At 43.8% G+C, this 16,210-nt stretch overlaps 2 protein-coding genes across 2 annotated transcripts; one reads left to right on the top strand and one right to left on the bottom strand.

Moving 5' to 3' along the window:
• Positions 1–289: 289 nt before the first annotated feature.
• Positions 290–4,792, bottom strand: LOC126560496 (uncharacterized). The gene is made up of 2 exons (XM_050216455.1): positions 4,780–4,792; positions 290–4,707 (listed from the first exon to the last, which is right to left on the bottom strand). Exons 1-2 carry the CDS (start codon positions 4,790–4,792, stop codon positions 290–292), a joined length of 4,431 nt encoding a protein of 1,476 aa, XP_050072412.1.
• A 6,179-nt stretch (positions 4,793–10,971) lies between these two features.
• LOC126563942 (DNA-directed RNA polymerase I subunit RPA2) lies at positions 10,972–14,935 on the top strand. The gene is made up of 4 exons (XM_050220804.1): positions 10,972–11,042; positions 11,103–11,675; positions 11,761–11,933; positions 12,316–14,935. Exons 1-4 carry the CDS (start codon positions 10,974–10,976, stop codon positions 14,933–14,935), a joined length of 3,435 nt encoding a protein of 1,144 aa, XP_050076761.1. The 5' UTR covers positions 10,972–10,973.
• Positions 14,936–16,210: the final 1,275 nt, after the last annotated feature.

The following is a 16,210-nucleotide window of genomic DNA, read 5'->3' as shown; positions in this document are numbered from 1 at the left end:
GTGCTTGATCCAACATGACATCAACCCGTCCATCATCTTGCCCTTTCGGTCATCGGTCAAAGCATCTACCGCTATCGGAACACATCTTCCGCTGCAAAGCTGTAGCGAATGCAAACCTGTAGTGAGCCGCTTTGTTGAGTGTGTGATTTAAAACATTTTGAAACCTACCGCACTTGCATACACCTTTAGAAGCTGTACTACACCCAGAACACTTCTTGAGAGTTACATTCCCTGGCCAGGACGTTCCATAGCCAGCAAACATCCATTTTTGGTGCGTAAATTCTGTTCCTTACACATTTCCATCAGATAGAGTGCGGTAATCGTCTGCCAGCAAAAGATTGGCACCATTTTTCATCAGCAGCTTAACCACGTCCAGATGGCATTTGTGACAAATAGCATTTTGCAGAATGGTTCTTCTGTTCAGTAGCGTTGCATTCACCACGCTCGAAAGATCAACCGTACTGTCTAAAGGGTAGCGATCGTACACGCAACACCATTCGTCGATTTTGAAGAAAACTAAAGTATGGGAATCTGTCGCTAGCGTTGCATAAACTGTAGAATCCTTGCCGAATAATTCATCCGTAATAGTTCGAAAACTTAGCAGCTTGTCAGCTAACGTTGAGCCGCTTATCTGTAGCTGAGTCTGTAGAAGCTCAAGATTCCCGTTTGTTGCACCAAGAACACTGAACTTCATAACCGACGCCTTGTAGATGTCCATCGTAAAGTCTTGCCACTGCAACGCACCTGGAGCGTTACGAAGACCTTCTATTTTTTGCATGATTCCGTTGCAACTATCCACAATCACCTTCCCGTACCGCTCACAACCATACCGTACAATCGTTGTGTCCTTTCCAATAGCTATATCGCTCAGCACCAAATCTTCCAGCCTGCGCATGTCACGAGCCAACTCTAACACTCTACTGACAGTTTCAAATGTGTTCGGTGCCTCCAGTACAATGCTTAATGTAGTTTTTCCCTCGAACGGCTTTTCGAAAAGGGCGATCTTTTTCCAACGGGACAGCACATTCATCATCTGTTCACAGTGAACGGTGAGCGATGGCGAACGGTTCGAAAGCTGACAGGTTAGGTCCTCACAAATCGAACTCCATCTTCCTTGCTTAACCATTTCATGCAGTACCTCGGTATTATCAAAACAGCAGAAACCAAGCGATCGGATCACGTCGAACATTTCATCCGATAGCTTGTCGTACTTAGACGCTATAAGAAATGGATGTGTGGAGGTAGCGTTCCAGAATTCTACATAGTCTAGCCGTTTGATACACCGGATAAGATCTACCATACCGTGCCGAACGAGTATGGGCAGCGCATTACCAGCACAAACATCCTTCTCTAACAGCAATCGAACACAGCTCCAAATTTTAATACCAGACGCTGCTGAAAGCAGTTCGGATAGGAGCTTATCATCCTCAACGGGGAAGTGTCTAAGCAAATGTTCCAACACCGGTGTGGTACCGTAGCAAACAGCTGCATAGTAACATTCCTTATGATGTCCACGGTTCAAAAAATATTCCATAGCCTGAAAGTTGGACACCATTACGGCTGCACACAGCAAAGTTCCACAATTTAAAGCATCATCAAGCACGCGTTTGGCAGCATCATACTTCATCAAGTCCGCCCAGTGTATGGCAATTGCGAGCTCTAGTGTTTCCGGTAGTAAACGGCAGCTCATTCGCGAGAGCAAAGCGTTACGGCACTCTGGCAGGTCGCGAAACATTGCATGTTGCAGCAGATCGTTCATCAGGGCAACGGTAGGATCGGTCCTTGCTGCAAGCAAATGCTCGTGGCGCTTCATTACTTCCAGCGCTACCGGACTGTTTCCGCAGTCGAACAATTCTTTCAGTACATTAGCCCACCCTTCCTTCGTTATTAAAACTTCCGCGTACTTCAGCGGTAAGCTGGGCCAGGCTAATAATTCTTTCCGCAATTCTTGCTTTTCAAAAATCAACCCGTACGCTGCTTCAAAGTCACGGCGTGCCAGTGCGTTGCTGATGAGCCGTTGTACACTATGCAAGTCCGCACGGAAGGTCGGAAAATAGTGGCTCAGCAGTGCCAAAACCGGTGCTGTTGCTTGGTTGGACCATTCGACCAAATCTGCCAGAGTGTGGTGCTTCGTTGGCTGGTAGCGAACGTCCAGCGAGCAGTAATATTTACCCTTAATTTCTGCACCTGCTTTCAGCTTTGCCTCTGCTTGCTGCACATCACCTGACTCGATCGCCGATCGTAGTTCCTGCTGCTGATCGATCCATAGCACCGCATCCGCAAACGATGGAAAGTTCAGCGTGGGCACCTTGGACCTTACCGAGAACAGCTCGACCGATCTGTTGGCAAACACGAACGCATTTATTAGACACTTTTCATCGCCACTGCTTGTCACCAGATCGTAGGACAGCCCGTCGTGCGCTAGATAGTTGCGATAGCTTTTACCCTGAAGCATCGGCAGCGAATGTGTCAATGCGGGAAAGTTGTCGCCAAAGTACTTAACCGTCAGCAACATTTTACACATCTCCCCCTGTATGTACTCCATGGCCGCTCGAACGTGCAGCGGAATTTCGAACAGCTTGTGCACTAGATCATCCTCCGTTCGGATGGCACACTGCTCGAACAGCGTGCGCAATCTTTTACGCCGCTCGTCAAACAGTGCTTGCAAAAGCAGCAGATCCTTTTGCCGAAGTTTAGACGCTAACTTGCTGTCCCACCTTATTTCAAGCTCAGTGCAAAAATCTTTCAGCACGGTCCACTTTTTGTCAAGTCGAAAAATGTTGCCATAGTAAGGATTTAACTTATCGTGCAGCTTGTTCCATCCGTTATCGTCCACCGATCGGTTGCCTTTATTTAGTTTATTGATAAAGTTTACCACCGACTCTCTGTAGTGCATTATCTGTAAACCCAAAGGAGCGAAATGGTTGAGAAAAATTTGTTGATCAACAAAGTCGAAAGGTGTCGATTCTGGAAGCTCAATTATTTCTCCATTGCAGATTAGTTCTAGTATGATTTGCTTTACTTTTATGCTGTTTTTGGGCAGGATGTGCTCCTGCAACTTCCACAGCAATAAATTTTTTATGACAAACAGATCTCCACTAGCGAAACACGTTTTACGTACACTCTCGTAGTCGAATCGGCCTTCAATTGCTTTCAATTTTTGAAGCACTTCTTTAGCGGAACCTTGAAATTTTACCAAATTTTCGTAAGTTTCATCCAATATATGATGCTTGCTGTTCGTTGTGTTTGCAAACATTTGCTCCAGTCGTATACGGCCTTGTTTAGGATTATTCGACACATTCTCGTACCATTCGTTTTCTGACTCTCGGAAACAATCACTCTCGCCGGTATAGATCAGTAGCGCACGGAGCGTACCCAGTGTCTCACACCGGTGCAGCTTACGATAGAAAGTGAGCCGAATTTCGGCAGCAATAACAGCCAGCATCAGCACCACAATCAGCCGGATCGCATGCATATAGTTTGACCAGTATTTCAACAAGATCTCGTCAGGCCGTTTTTTGAACATAGCCAAACTGTGCGTGTAAAAGTTTCGACGAAAGATACTACTCTTCTTAAACCTACCAGCCAGCAGTACTGCACTGTCAGGCAGATCGAGCTTGTTCAATTCGTTAAACGCTTCACCGACCATCATCATCGAACGCTCCAGGGAAGGTAATGCATGCGCTTGATTTGCTAGATCGGTCTGCGCAATGTACGAAATATGCTTGTGCATTTTCATCATCAAATAGAGCAACTTCATTTGACTGTAGCAGCCGCGGATCGCTTCCAGTGTGCCAGGATGTAACGTTGGATCCTCCGGTAAGTGAAACGTTTCGTCTGCCACGATGCTAGTAACGATCGCTTCTATCGGTGTTTTCCTTCTCATTCCGGCCATTATTCGTTCGCACACGTTCTTCGGATGAACCACACACGGTAGGGTGCTTTCGATCTTACCGATCGTTTCATCTCTTTTTAAGGTAGCCAACCCGTTGGCCAGCTCACCGTTAGCCCACGCTTCGGGCCTAACAATGTTGCTTAGCTGCAGTTCGATTTGTTCGAGTACTGCCTGCATGTGCTTCAGCTGGCATACGATCGCTTCCAAACATTCGACAATGAACCGCTTGCAGATTAGCAGACGATAGGGACGATAGGCAGCGGGATTTTTGTGTATATTCATAAAAATGGCCAAACAAAACAATGTTTCCATCACTGGTAGGTGTTTGAGAAACGTCTTCAGTCTGATAAAATATAAATGGTTGTGCATGGTATGCACACGATGCAGGAACCGGTCGTCTACGTTATCGTTTGCGTTGTACTTGTGCTTCACTATATCGTCCCAGCATTGGCTTATCACACCGATGTGACTCTTCCAACCGGCTGCAGCTGCACTACAATTCCAATTGCCCGTCAGCTTCCGGTACCCGTAGTCGGACAGTTTCCACTTGACGTACAAATCGAGCTCGTTCGAAAGAGCAACATTTCTAACACTCAGGCTAATAATTGCGCTTGCCATGCACTGAAACAGTGCCGTTTCGTCAAGGCCGGTGGACGAAAGATACGTCTTAAACAGTGGAAGGGAATTTAGTTTCAGCACCCGGTAGCATGCCGTTGCTGGCTCAGCATCTTTCACGACGATGGCTAAGATTTTCTCATAACACTGTTCTTCATTAGCACAACTGTCCGCTAAATTAGTCAGCGCGGCACGTTCTGTTGCATCGATTGTTTCGTGTAACAGACTGGTAAGCAAACACTCCACCAAATATGAAATATGATTCATACCTTGCTCCGACATTACTGTAAGTTTTGCTTTGTTGATCTTCAGCAACAGATTCCCACCACAGTTTACTCACAGCAGCGATTACCGATGTTCCGTAGTGAATGGATTAAAGCACAAAAATGATAGAACTTTATCATACGGTACCGGTTCCGCTGGTTGATTAGGTTGTAGCGACTGATATATAGCTACAGATTTCATTCGTCTTTTTATCTGTATCAGACACATACACACATACAATCACTATGCAAAGCTCCACTTGAATTTTTATCAGCGGTGGTACGAGCTAACTATGGGTGGATTTGCAAGCGCAATTTTATATTTTTCGTGTTGTCCGTATTGACTTATTATATCTGTGCTGTGGCCGGTGCTAGAAAATTTGCTTTCTGAAAACACCGTTTTGCAGTGAGTGTAGTAAAAATCGGCATGACTCGGAATGAGGAAGGGATAAAAGATATGCGAACAATTCGAAAAACGCCTAAATATATGCAACGCAGAGAACATGCCAAATTCTCGCAGAGAACATGCCATGCCATGCCAAGAATGCAGATTGTGTTTTCAGCGTGGTCAAAAATGTTTAGATTATTCGGGAGTCTAAATTTGAATCAAAACACCCTTCCTCATTCTCTCGTGCTTTCATTTTAATGACTGATTACTAATTATTCTAGGAAAATGGTTGAGTAACACGGCTAATACGTGATCCAGCAGTTTTAAGGCGTAGATCATCGGTACTCTTAAGAAGTAGACGAACATTCTGGAGGCAAGTCACGGTAGATGTCGGGACAGTCGACAAATCAACCCCACCCCCCTTCCACCCCTCTTCCTTCTAACCACCCTGACGAAATTGGTTGGTTAATATGCGTAAAAACGCCTGAAAGTATGCAAAGCGCAATACATATCGCCAACTGTGGTTAAAAAAGGTAGAATTGATTGGAAGAAAATATGGCTTAATTCGAATTGAAACATTTTTCTCCACCTTACGAGCTCTATTTTAAACCTTTATTGTAAAGGATGATACTACTCATCCTTGGTCGGTCGACGGTGAATTATCGTGGCCGATGTGTAGCAGTTAGCCCTTGAAACATATTCATAGGAAGCTGTGGCCTAGCTCATGCTTGTTTCACTTCACTTTTCACATTCTACTTGATGTCTAGGAACCATTTTAAGCAAGAATACACAACATATTGCTAGTAAGGTTTCTTCTTGACTCTTTTACTATTCCTAGAAATGCGTTACGAACCGGGAAGAACGTTTTATCCAGAAATAGCAGGCCACAAAACAATAACTTCACCTCCAGTCAAAAGGTGAAGTGGCTAAAGAGTAAAAAAGGACCTCTAGTTGTACGGGATTCATCTCATGCAAGCTTGTATGAAAAATCACGGTACATTGTGACCATTATGCGTAGGACATAAAAATATTATTTAAATAAATCATTATTAAAATGAGGAAAGTTATTTCAAATTATTGTTAAGTGTCGCAAAAGCTAGTTTATGTATAAGAATAATTTATAAAAACATTTCACTAGCTTATATCATCATTTAAACGAGACAGTTCATACTATAATTGAAATAATTCTACAGTGGGTCATATTTTTTTAATTTAAATGGCTCAATATTCGCAAAAAAAAAAATATTTAAACATGATGTGGGTAGAAAGTTGATTGAATTACTAAAACTTTATTAAAACTAGTTAAAATAAGATTTTTTTATTTTATAAACCAATAGTTTTAATATTTTTAATATGTCCTACTCAGCCATGTTCACAAACAGCTGTGGAGCTTGCATGTGAGTTTGCTGCGTGCAACTTGAGGGCCTATATTACTCTTTAGCCATGACCTTCTTGGTCACGCTGGCCATCAAAATGGCTTACTAGACTTGCCGATACCACATATTTGGATAGTCAGTCCACACTATGGGATGGGCGATCCGGATGGGATTTGAACCCCGGGTTCTGCCGTTTGAAGACCGGCGCCGGTGTCTCCTCGGAAAGACTTTGTCTTGTCGTTTGTCGTATACGACAAATCCTAGAGCAGCCCCTAGGGGCAATATATCGGCCATGTCACACAACCGTCGGTTGGCTGAGAAGGAAGTAGTAACATGCTGAGGTAAAAAGCTAGAGCTCGTGATGGAAAGAGAGAGGAGCGAGGTTCAAATTCGAGCTATATTTTCTACCAAATAATTCAATCATTTTTTACCATAACTCAAACACACTGCTTTACCTTCGATACATGTACTGCGCAATGCATACATTCAGGTTTAGCTACTAATTTCGGCAGAAGGTTCTTAAAAATATGTTTAAACCCTTATACTACTCCCTAGACTATGTTAATCAACATTGTTAAAACCCCACCTTTTTTCCCGAACCTACTTTTAGGCACTTTTGTTTAAAGATCAAAATAAATTATGAATTAAGGTTTTACTAACAATAAAACTCTTAACTCTATTTTAAAACCATTTTATCGTTCAGAAAATATGCACTTTACATTATTTCAAACACTATTTTTCTTGAAACCAATCAAAAAGAGAACAAAAGAAAGAAAATTTGATGATTTTTTTCTATCTTTTCACAAATACCGAGATTTAAAGGCAAACAGAAGCCGAAGAAGAACATTTTTTGGGGCCATGATGATTGCAGATTTTTTTTATAAATTTAGCTTTAGTGTCAGGGGAAAAAAAACAGGACAGACGACTCGTTACCATCAGCAATAAATGAGCAATCATTTTTGGTAAAAAAATATTTATTGCTTTTAGCTTTTATTCTATTTATTTATCTATTTGCTATACAAAAACAAACCTTTGTGAGAAGAGAAAAATGAGAAAAACTTTTAGAAAGGGAGATACTGCTTCCTTGCTGACCGATGTTTATTTTTGGTGGTTAGAAAATTGATAAAGAAAGCCAACGAAGCCCTTCGACTAGTTGAAAAGAAGTGCAATCCTTGTGCAATCGCTAATCCCAAACTCAGATATCGACCGCCCTTCGTCGTATAAAGGGAAAGTATAAACAAAAAATCGATTGATGATTGTGGCATTAGATGATAGGTCTGTTGTTCTTTGTGCAGAACGTTGGAAAACCAACCAAAGGCCCTTCATTTCAAACAAAAAACCTCCCAAAAAAAGAGACAATGAGCTGGACTCGCATGAGCGTTCCTTGCACATTGGTTGATAAGCAAGCTGGACACTAAATCCAAGACACACACACACACTCATGTTGATATGATCCTATTACAAACTGTGTGGAACAGTAGTGGCCTCTTCCCTGTGTATGGTTTCATTCGGGCTCGGCAGGTTCGGAAAGCAAATGATAATAATTAATTTCATAAATAACGAATCGATATCAGTGTTTAATAGGATTACTGTGTACCATCATTCCGTTGCTGTCCGCCGCACTCTTCCTCAAACACACACACACACACACCCTTCACGTAGCACAACACTTACTAACCGGGCACCTAACAGCATTTCGATCGATTTATGTTTTGTTTCTTTCTCCATACACAACGCTCAGGAGGTTCCAGATTATCGCGAACAGAACACAAACACACACATCACCCCGGTTGGAACATCACCCCCGTGCTTGGCCACACCGGTAACTTCAACTTCCAGCAGGGGAAAATCTCAACCAAAAAGCGGACAACAATCCATTCTTTTGGCTCTAGCGAGCTCCAAGCACATGGCAGCATGGCTAGAAAATGGATCCAAACGCATAGATTTATTTGATTAGCAAAACCCGCCAGCCAGCAAGCAAGACAACGGTGGTGTGGAACTGTGTAAGCACCAAGAAACAAAAGCTCCCACATCAACGACAACAACAAGTGAACGAAAAAGATATGATGGAAAAACATTCTAATTAAAGGAAAAGGCAAAGGCAACATAGACGAGGCCTCCCCCAATCGAAAGCATAATGCCGCGATTTTTGCGCTTAATTATAGCCGAGTTTTAATATGCTCGCTTTAGGCTTATTTTTTTTTTTTTTGCTGTTTTTCTTTTGGTTGCTGCTTTTGTTTCGCCCTCAAGCGATTGAATGAAATGAGAGATTCCATAAAGAAAATAGCCTCCACCCATCATCATCATCATCATCATCAACGGCGTCATCTTCGTCGTCTATGTATGGCCGCGAAAAGTGCGCGGGTTTGTTCGTTGGTTTTTTTTTTCTTCTTCGCCCTCTAAACCATCCCAAGACGTTCTCAAAACATACCAGGGTGATAAAGCAGGGCAGGCCCAGAAAGCAGACGTCCTAGCTGAAACTCATGGGCAGGGCAATTGTTGGTGATGAGTGATTTTAATTCCATAATAAAGCAGTTAAACGCGACGCGAGAAAGTTAAAAAGGTTAATTTATAATTTCATGCGCACGCGGATCCTCCGGTGATTTGGAGCGTTTTTCTACGTGTTTATCCCCATTTACCAACCCATCCAGAGCAGAGGATTGGATATCATCATTGTGATCATTTTCGCGTAAAACGCCTGCGAGCAATTATTTTTTTTAGCTAAGACGAACCGAACCGAGGCTTAAGGAATTTTCATCAGTTTTGTTTTGTTTTTCCCCCCGTTGAGGCATTATGCTGGGGGAAGGTATATGGTAAGGGTCCTTAACGGTAAAACGATACACAGTAGCAGTGTTGATCTGGTAAAAGGATTTTCTTTCATCGACAGTTGTGCATTACGCGCACAAAGATTTCAATTCTGAAGCCTTGGGGCAATTTTGAATCATTTCACTTGAAGAAATGTTGCGTAAAGAAGCAGAAAAAAAACATATACATATTGCTCCTTCCCCAGTGAGTCCCAACGCAAGACCGCGAGTGAGAGTGCCTCGGGTGTGCGCGTTTTGCTCATTACGAGAAACAATATATTATTAATTTCGTTTATTATTATTGGTAGCAGGGCAGTTTTGAAAGCATGCCGCCAGCGATAAAGTGAGCATTATTTCACACAATTTATGATATTCCTTTCCGTTACGATTCTTGGCCGGTTCCTGTAATTGCACGCGAAAGTTGCAACGGACTGACGAGCTGCGGCGAGTGAAAGGCATCGGACAGGTAGATGTGTTTTATCAATCATAAATGAGCGCAGGGCGACAGACCGTACCTTTTACTATATAATTGGTTATTATGAAGTTAAATTATGTCAAGGCGTTAAGGCGTAAAGGTGCCAGCAACAAAGACACTACAAAAAGGTTTTCTTAAAAAATAATATATTTGATAGCGAACGTATAAGTTAAGGCAATTTTATATTTAGACGCTCCGGATGGGATTTGAACAACGCTCCTTCCATTTGAAGACTGGCGCCGCAGCTGCATCACCCCCTAATTGCGTTTGGATTGTTCCAACCTATCAGTTTGATCAATTTTGTGAACAATATATTTGGAAAGAATTTTTGTTTGACATTAATCTATCGTTCAACATCGTGTTTTTCGCTGCCTTGATGAACGAGGACTTCTGTAACGGGTTTTATTTAAATAAAAACACCTTTCACTTTCTATTGCTCGTAGTAAAATGGTAGTAAAAAAATCACATATCAAAGAATAAATAGATTTTTTGATGTTTTTTTATTTATTTTTGTAGGAAAAACATGTCAAATTGGAAGATTCATAACTTTTCAACTACTTAGAATTGAGGTTGCATGTTTGATTTTATATAAATAAGAAGAGTTAACTTAATTTTCATCAGAATATTGCATTGATACTGGATTACGTTACGGAAAAGCTGCAGGACGGGTAGCCTGCATATGCCCATTTGCCTACGATATGAAGCTTTTCCGGTAGCCCATGACAGGGTTAAAAGTTAAATTTAAACAACTAAGGGACTCAAAAAAACCCTTCGACGGTTTAAATTTTGAAATCAAAATCACGTGCTCACGTACACGCGAAGGCAATGATTTTGAATTCAAAAATAAGCCGTTATTTCGCACAAAAGTTGACCGATTTTCTTCATCCCATAGTTTGGCGCTACGTGCTGTGTCTTGTTCGCTCTCAAGAGAGCAAAAAGAAAGAGAGAACCCACACAGCAAAAGAGAGAAAGAGCAAGCATGACCGAAACAATAACAAACCAAAGCAACAAACACTCAACCCTACACTATAGACACGGCACCACCTATTGCTGCTCGCTCACTGTCAACTGTCACACCGGTCATAACAAAATAACACGTGCGGCCGGTACGGCGCAAGCATATTCCGCGTGTATGGTTCGTGCATTATTCACTGAAAATGAAACTGCTACCCGAGCTAACGAATTTACGGCCACAATTTAAAGAAATACCTACCAAACAGAATGAGGTAAGATTGTTTCTTTTTGTTAAAGATAGTGCAACACTGGTACATTCTTTTGTTCCGCAGATCCTATCGAACCTGGGTCGGCCCCATATCGACTCGTTCAACTACATGCTGGACGAGGGCATTGAAGATATACTGTACCGGCTGGAACCGGTCTGCTTTGAGCTTGCGAACGAAAACCGTATAAAGCTGCGAATAACGGACATCAGTATCGCTACACCCACCGTACCAATGATGATGGTCGATGCGGCGGAGAAGCGTGTCTTTCCGAGCGAATGCCGCCAGAAGTCGGATACGTATGCGGGCATGTGCACGATCACGCTCCAGTGGGAGCTGGACGGGATGCCACAGCCACCGTTAACGCGCGAGATGGGCCGCATACCGATAATGCTAAAATCGAGGGCCTGCAATCTAGATGGCCTGTCGCCGGAGGAGCTTGTTGCGCGGGGTGAGCATGAGGATGAATGGGGTGGTCATTTTATTGTGCGCGGTAACGAGAAGCTAATCCGTATGTTGGTGATGACGCGACGGAACTATCCGATCGCCGTTAATCGTAATACGTGGCGCGATCGGGGAAAGGATTTCAGTATGACGGGCATCTTCATACGGTGCGTGCGTAACGATCAACATTCTACGGTAGGTGGGAAAAGAGGGCGTACGGTGGCGTGGGTGCGTGGTGAGAGCAAAATAACAGATTCTTTCATTGTTTTTTTTTAAACAGAAAAATGTGCTCCACTATCTGACGAACGGTACGGCGAAGCTAATGATTAGCATCGGAAAATCGTTATCGTTCATACCGGTGCTGATGATACTGAAAGCGCTCGGCAATCATTCGGACAATGAGATTTATCGGAAGCTGATCGATGGTTATGAGGACGATCAGTACTACAAAAGGTAAGAGACCGCTTACAGGGTGTGTCCTGTGAATTTTCGACGCTCTGCCATGGATTATTGATTATGGCCCATGACCCCAAAAAAAAAATCCCGATCGAATCCCTATACAATCTCAATCGAATCCTAGTCGGATAAGATTGGATCCAATCATTACAATCCCATTGGATCGAATTCTAATAATAATCATAACCATCGGATCGAATTCTAATAATAATCCCAACCATCGGATCGAATCCCAATAGAATCCGAATGGAATTCGAATCGGTTCTAATCCCAATGGAATCATAATTTGATCAAATTGCAATCAAGTCCAAATCCAAAAACTTCCTTACACCGTTACATTCAATCCAACTAAACTTTGTTTTTCTCTCCCCCTCCCCAGATGCATAATGAACATGCTGCGCGATCTGCACGACGAGAGCATGCACACGTCGCAAGACTGTCGCACGTGCATAGGCACCTTGCTGCGCTACATGACCACGTACCTCAACATGCCCAAATGGTACACGGACGAGCAGGCCGGCAGCTACATCCTCGAACACTGTGTCCTCATCCACCTAGACAGTGTGGAGGACAAATTTAATCTGCTCGTCCACATGGTACACAAGCTGTTTGCGGTCGTGCAAGGTCGTAACGCACCCGAAACGCTCGATAACGTAATGATGCAGGAGCTGATGCTCGGTGGGCACATTTATCAGAACTTCTTGCGCGAAATGTGTCTCTCCACGTTGGGTTACGTGCGGATGAATTTGGTAAAGCTATGTCCGGAAACCAGCTCACCGACGGTATCGTCGAACGAAGTCATGATGGCGCTTAAAAACGTGGCCGGTTTCCAGCATGCGCTCACAATGTTTCTTGCCACTGGGAATCTGGCCAAAGCGACCGAGATGGGTCTAATGCAAAACAGCGGGCTGGTAATTATAGCGGAAAATATTAACCGTATGCGTTACATGTCCCACTTCCGGGCGGTACATCGTGGTTCGTACTTTCTAACGATGCGTACCACCGACACCCGTCAGCTGTTGCCGGATGCGTGGGGTTTCATCTGTCCGGTGCACACACCGGACGGTGAGCCATGTGGATTGCTGAATCATCTTACCTCCGACTGTACCGTGTCGGTAACGCAGGATCCGGAAAAGGTGGCCAACATACCGACGACACTGGTATCGCTCGGTATGCAACCGATTGGAGTTGCGAAAGGGCTGCGAACCGTACCGAGTGCCGCGTGCTACGTGGTGATGCTGGAGGGCAGAATGTTGGGCATGTTGCCGCGTACGATCGCCAGTCAGGTGGTACAGAAACTTCGCCTGCTAAAGATTGATGGTGAAATTATTCCAAATCAGACAGAAATTGCGTTCATTCCGGAGCGTGAGGGTGGTCAGTTTCCCGGGCTGTTTCTGTTTGTTGGTCCAGCGCGGATGATGCGTCCGGTGAAAAATCTGCTCTGCAACAAGACGGAACTGATCGGATCGTTCGAGCAGGTGTATATGGATATTTGTGTAACGCCGGAGGAGGCGTACCCGGATCTTACCACACATCAGGAGCTGGCAAAAACATCCTTTTTGAGCAATTTGGCACAATTAATTCCGATGCCAGATTGTAATCAATCGCCGCGTAATATGTACCAATGCCAGATGGGCAAGCAAACGATGGGAACACCGTGCCACAACTGGGACAAGCAGTGTATTGCGAAGATGTATCGGTTGCAAACACCAGCCACCCCACTATTCCGGCCCGTGCATCACGATAACATCGAGCTGGACAATTACGCCATGGGTACGAACGCGATTGTGGCCGTTATTTCGTACACCGGGTACGACATGGAGGATGCAATGATTTTAAACAAGTCCGCCTTTGAGCGTGGCTTTGCGGCGGGAAATATCTACAAATCGGAGTACGTGGAGCTGAACGGGGAAAATTTTTTCGCTCGCGACCCGAAAGATACTTCCCTGAATCCATACCTCGATAACGATGGACTTCCGTTTAAGGGAGCACAACTTTCAAAAAATACACCACTTTACTGCTATTTCGATTACAACGATCATACGTATCATATGGTGCGCTATCACGGCACCGAAGATGCGATCGTCGACAATGTGAAGCTAGGTGTTCCACTACAGGACAGTGGACGCGGTATCGGACGGGGCAGTATGAGCGTTGTATCGAGACAACTGATCATTACCTACCGTGTGCCTCGAAATCCAACCGTTGGCGATAAGTTTGCTTCCCGCGCCGGGCAGAAAGGTATCTGCTCGCAGCAGTGGCCAGCGATCGATCTTCCGTTTACCGAGTCGGGCATGATACCGGACATTATTTTCAATCCGCACGGATTCCCATCGCGTATGACGATTGCGATGATGATCGAAACGATGGCCGGTAAAACGGCCTCCTGCCATGGGCTGGTGCACGATGCAACACCGTTCCGGTACGATGAAGACAACACTGCGATCGATTACTTCGGCCGACTGTTGGAGCAGTCCGGGTACGATTACTACGGCACGGAGCGGATGTACAGCGGGGTGGATGGGCGTGAGATGAAGGTGGACATTTTCTTTGGCGTGGTACACTATCAGCGACTTCGCCACATGGTAAGCGATAAGTGGCAGGTACGCTCTACTGGACCGATCGATCAGCTAACGCACCAACCGAACAAGGGCCGCTCGAGGGGTGGCGGTGTGCGGTTTGGCGAGATGGAACGGGATGGGTTGATTTCACACGGTGCATCGTTTCTGCTGCAGGATCGGATGATGCATGGGTCGGATAAGGTCGTGACGCTGGTTTGTCGGCGATGCGGTACACTTATCGGACCGATGGATAGCGTTACCAAGCGGTTAACGGTCAATACGAACGAGTTGCAGCATACACCGGCTACGTGTAGGCTGTGCGAGGATGATAAGGAGATTGGACATGTGGAGATACCGTACATTTTTAAGTTTCTCGTATCGCAACTGTCGGCAATGAACATAAATGTGAAGCTGCAGCTTTCGTATCCGGATGTTTAGGAAAAGGAAAACGATCGCATGTGATCGTTTTTTTATTTCGTTTCTAAAAAATAGAAATTAATAAAGAATGTGTTATTAAAAATGGTTCTTTTTTATCCATTCGCCTAGTTGAGAACGTACTAACAGGGATTTTGGATTTTTTATCCCAAACAACCAATGAAAAATATTCTGCACGAAGCTACTTTGGCGGAGGGAAAATCACTAACAATGTAGGCACACCCTAACAGAATTGACCATACAGTCACGGAATCCAGGAAAGTTGTATAGCCAGAGGAGTAGAGAACAGAGATCTTGCGGTGAACGATGGCAATCATATTGAGTACGATATGCTAGAAGTTGAGCACTGTTTAAACTGTATAAATTCCATATAGGGTCTAACCGTTACGATTAAAAGACTAGGACTACATTATTGCTTCACATCCAATACCATGTTTTCAATTCAAATTTTTCCAGAAGACACGACACGAGTGACGGCAAGAAATGAAGTACAATGCTATAAGCGATAGATTTATTCGATAATCTTTAGTATTGTTTCGTAGCATAGCAAATTATGCAGAATTTTTATGTTTGACGTCTTGCAGAGTTATAGCAGAGTTTGAACGCCGAAGTCTTTTATGCACCAAGGTCTCTACCGCGATATCTTCTTTGAGGTTCTCCTATGTAGCAGAAACTTATCAATGAATCGAGCAATCGGCACCTAACTTTGGGTTTGTGATTAACGAGGCAAAAACCCAAACGATTCACGCAGCAGGACATGGCGCATCTTTGAAGTCATCGAAAACTTCACATGTTTGAGGTTAATAGTCTGTAGCGATAACAATATCACGCGCAAGTTTTTGTAGTACCACAGAACTCACACTCTTGGCCGCTTTTGAGAGGAAGATAGTTGGAAGAGTGTTAAGCCCTGAGCTCTACGAGGAGATCAATGATCTTTCCATCATGCAGTGAATAATGGCACCAGACGACCTAGCCCGTGAAATCCATAGACACAGGCGGCATGGTAGACCCAAATTGAGATAAAGTAAAGCCGTTGATACATCCACTAGAAAAGTCTAGGCTAAAATAAAGTCAAACCTCATTCCAACACAATTATTCAGATTCAATAACATGTGTATATTTTCAATATATTATTTTTTGTTTCTTTTCTTTCCATCCCTCGGTTTCATATCTCCTATATCGCTTATCGCGCTGTTGTATGGATGTTGTGTATTGTTTTGTCTCGTTCTGTGTGTATCTGGTATAATATTTTATCGATTATCGTTCCTTGCATTTCAA

Source organism: Anopheles maculipalpis, chromosome 3RL, assembly GCF_943734695.1.
Source record: "Anopheles maculipalpis chromosome 3RL, idAnoMacuDA_375_x, whole genome shotgun sequence".
NCBI classification, from domain to species: domain Eukaryota; kingdom Metazoa; phylum Arthropoda; class Insecta; order Diptera; family Culicidae; genus Anopheles; species Anopheles maculipalpis.
Note: the sequence above shows the minus strand (reverse complement) of the source record. Positions and strands in the feature narration are given on the sequence as shown.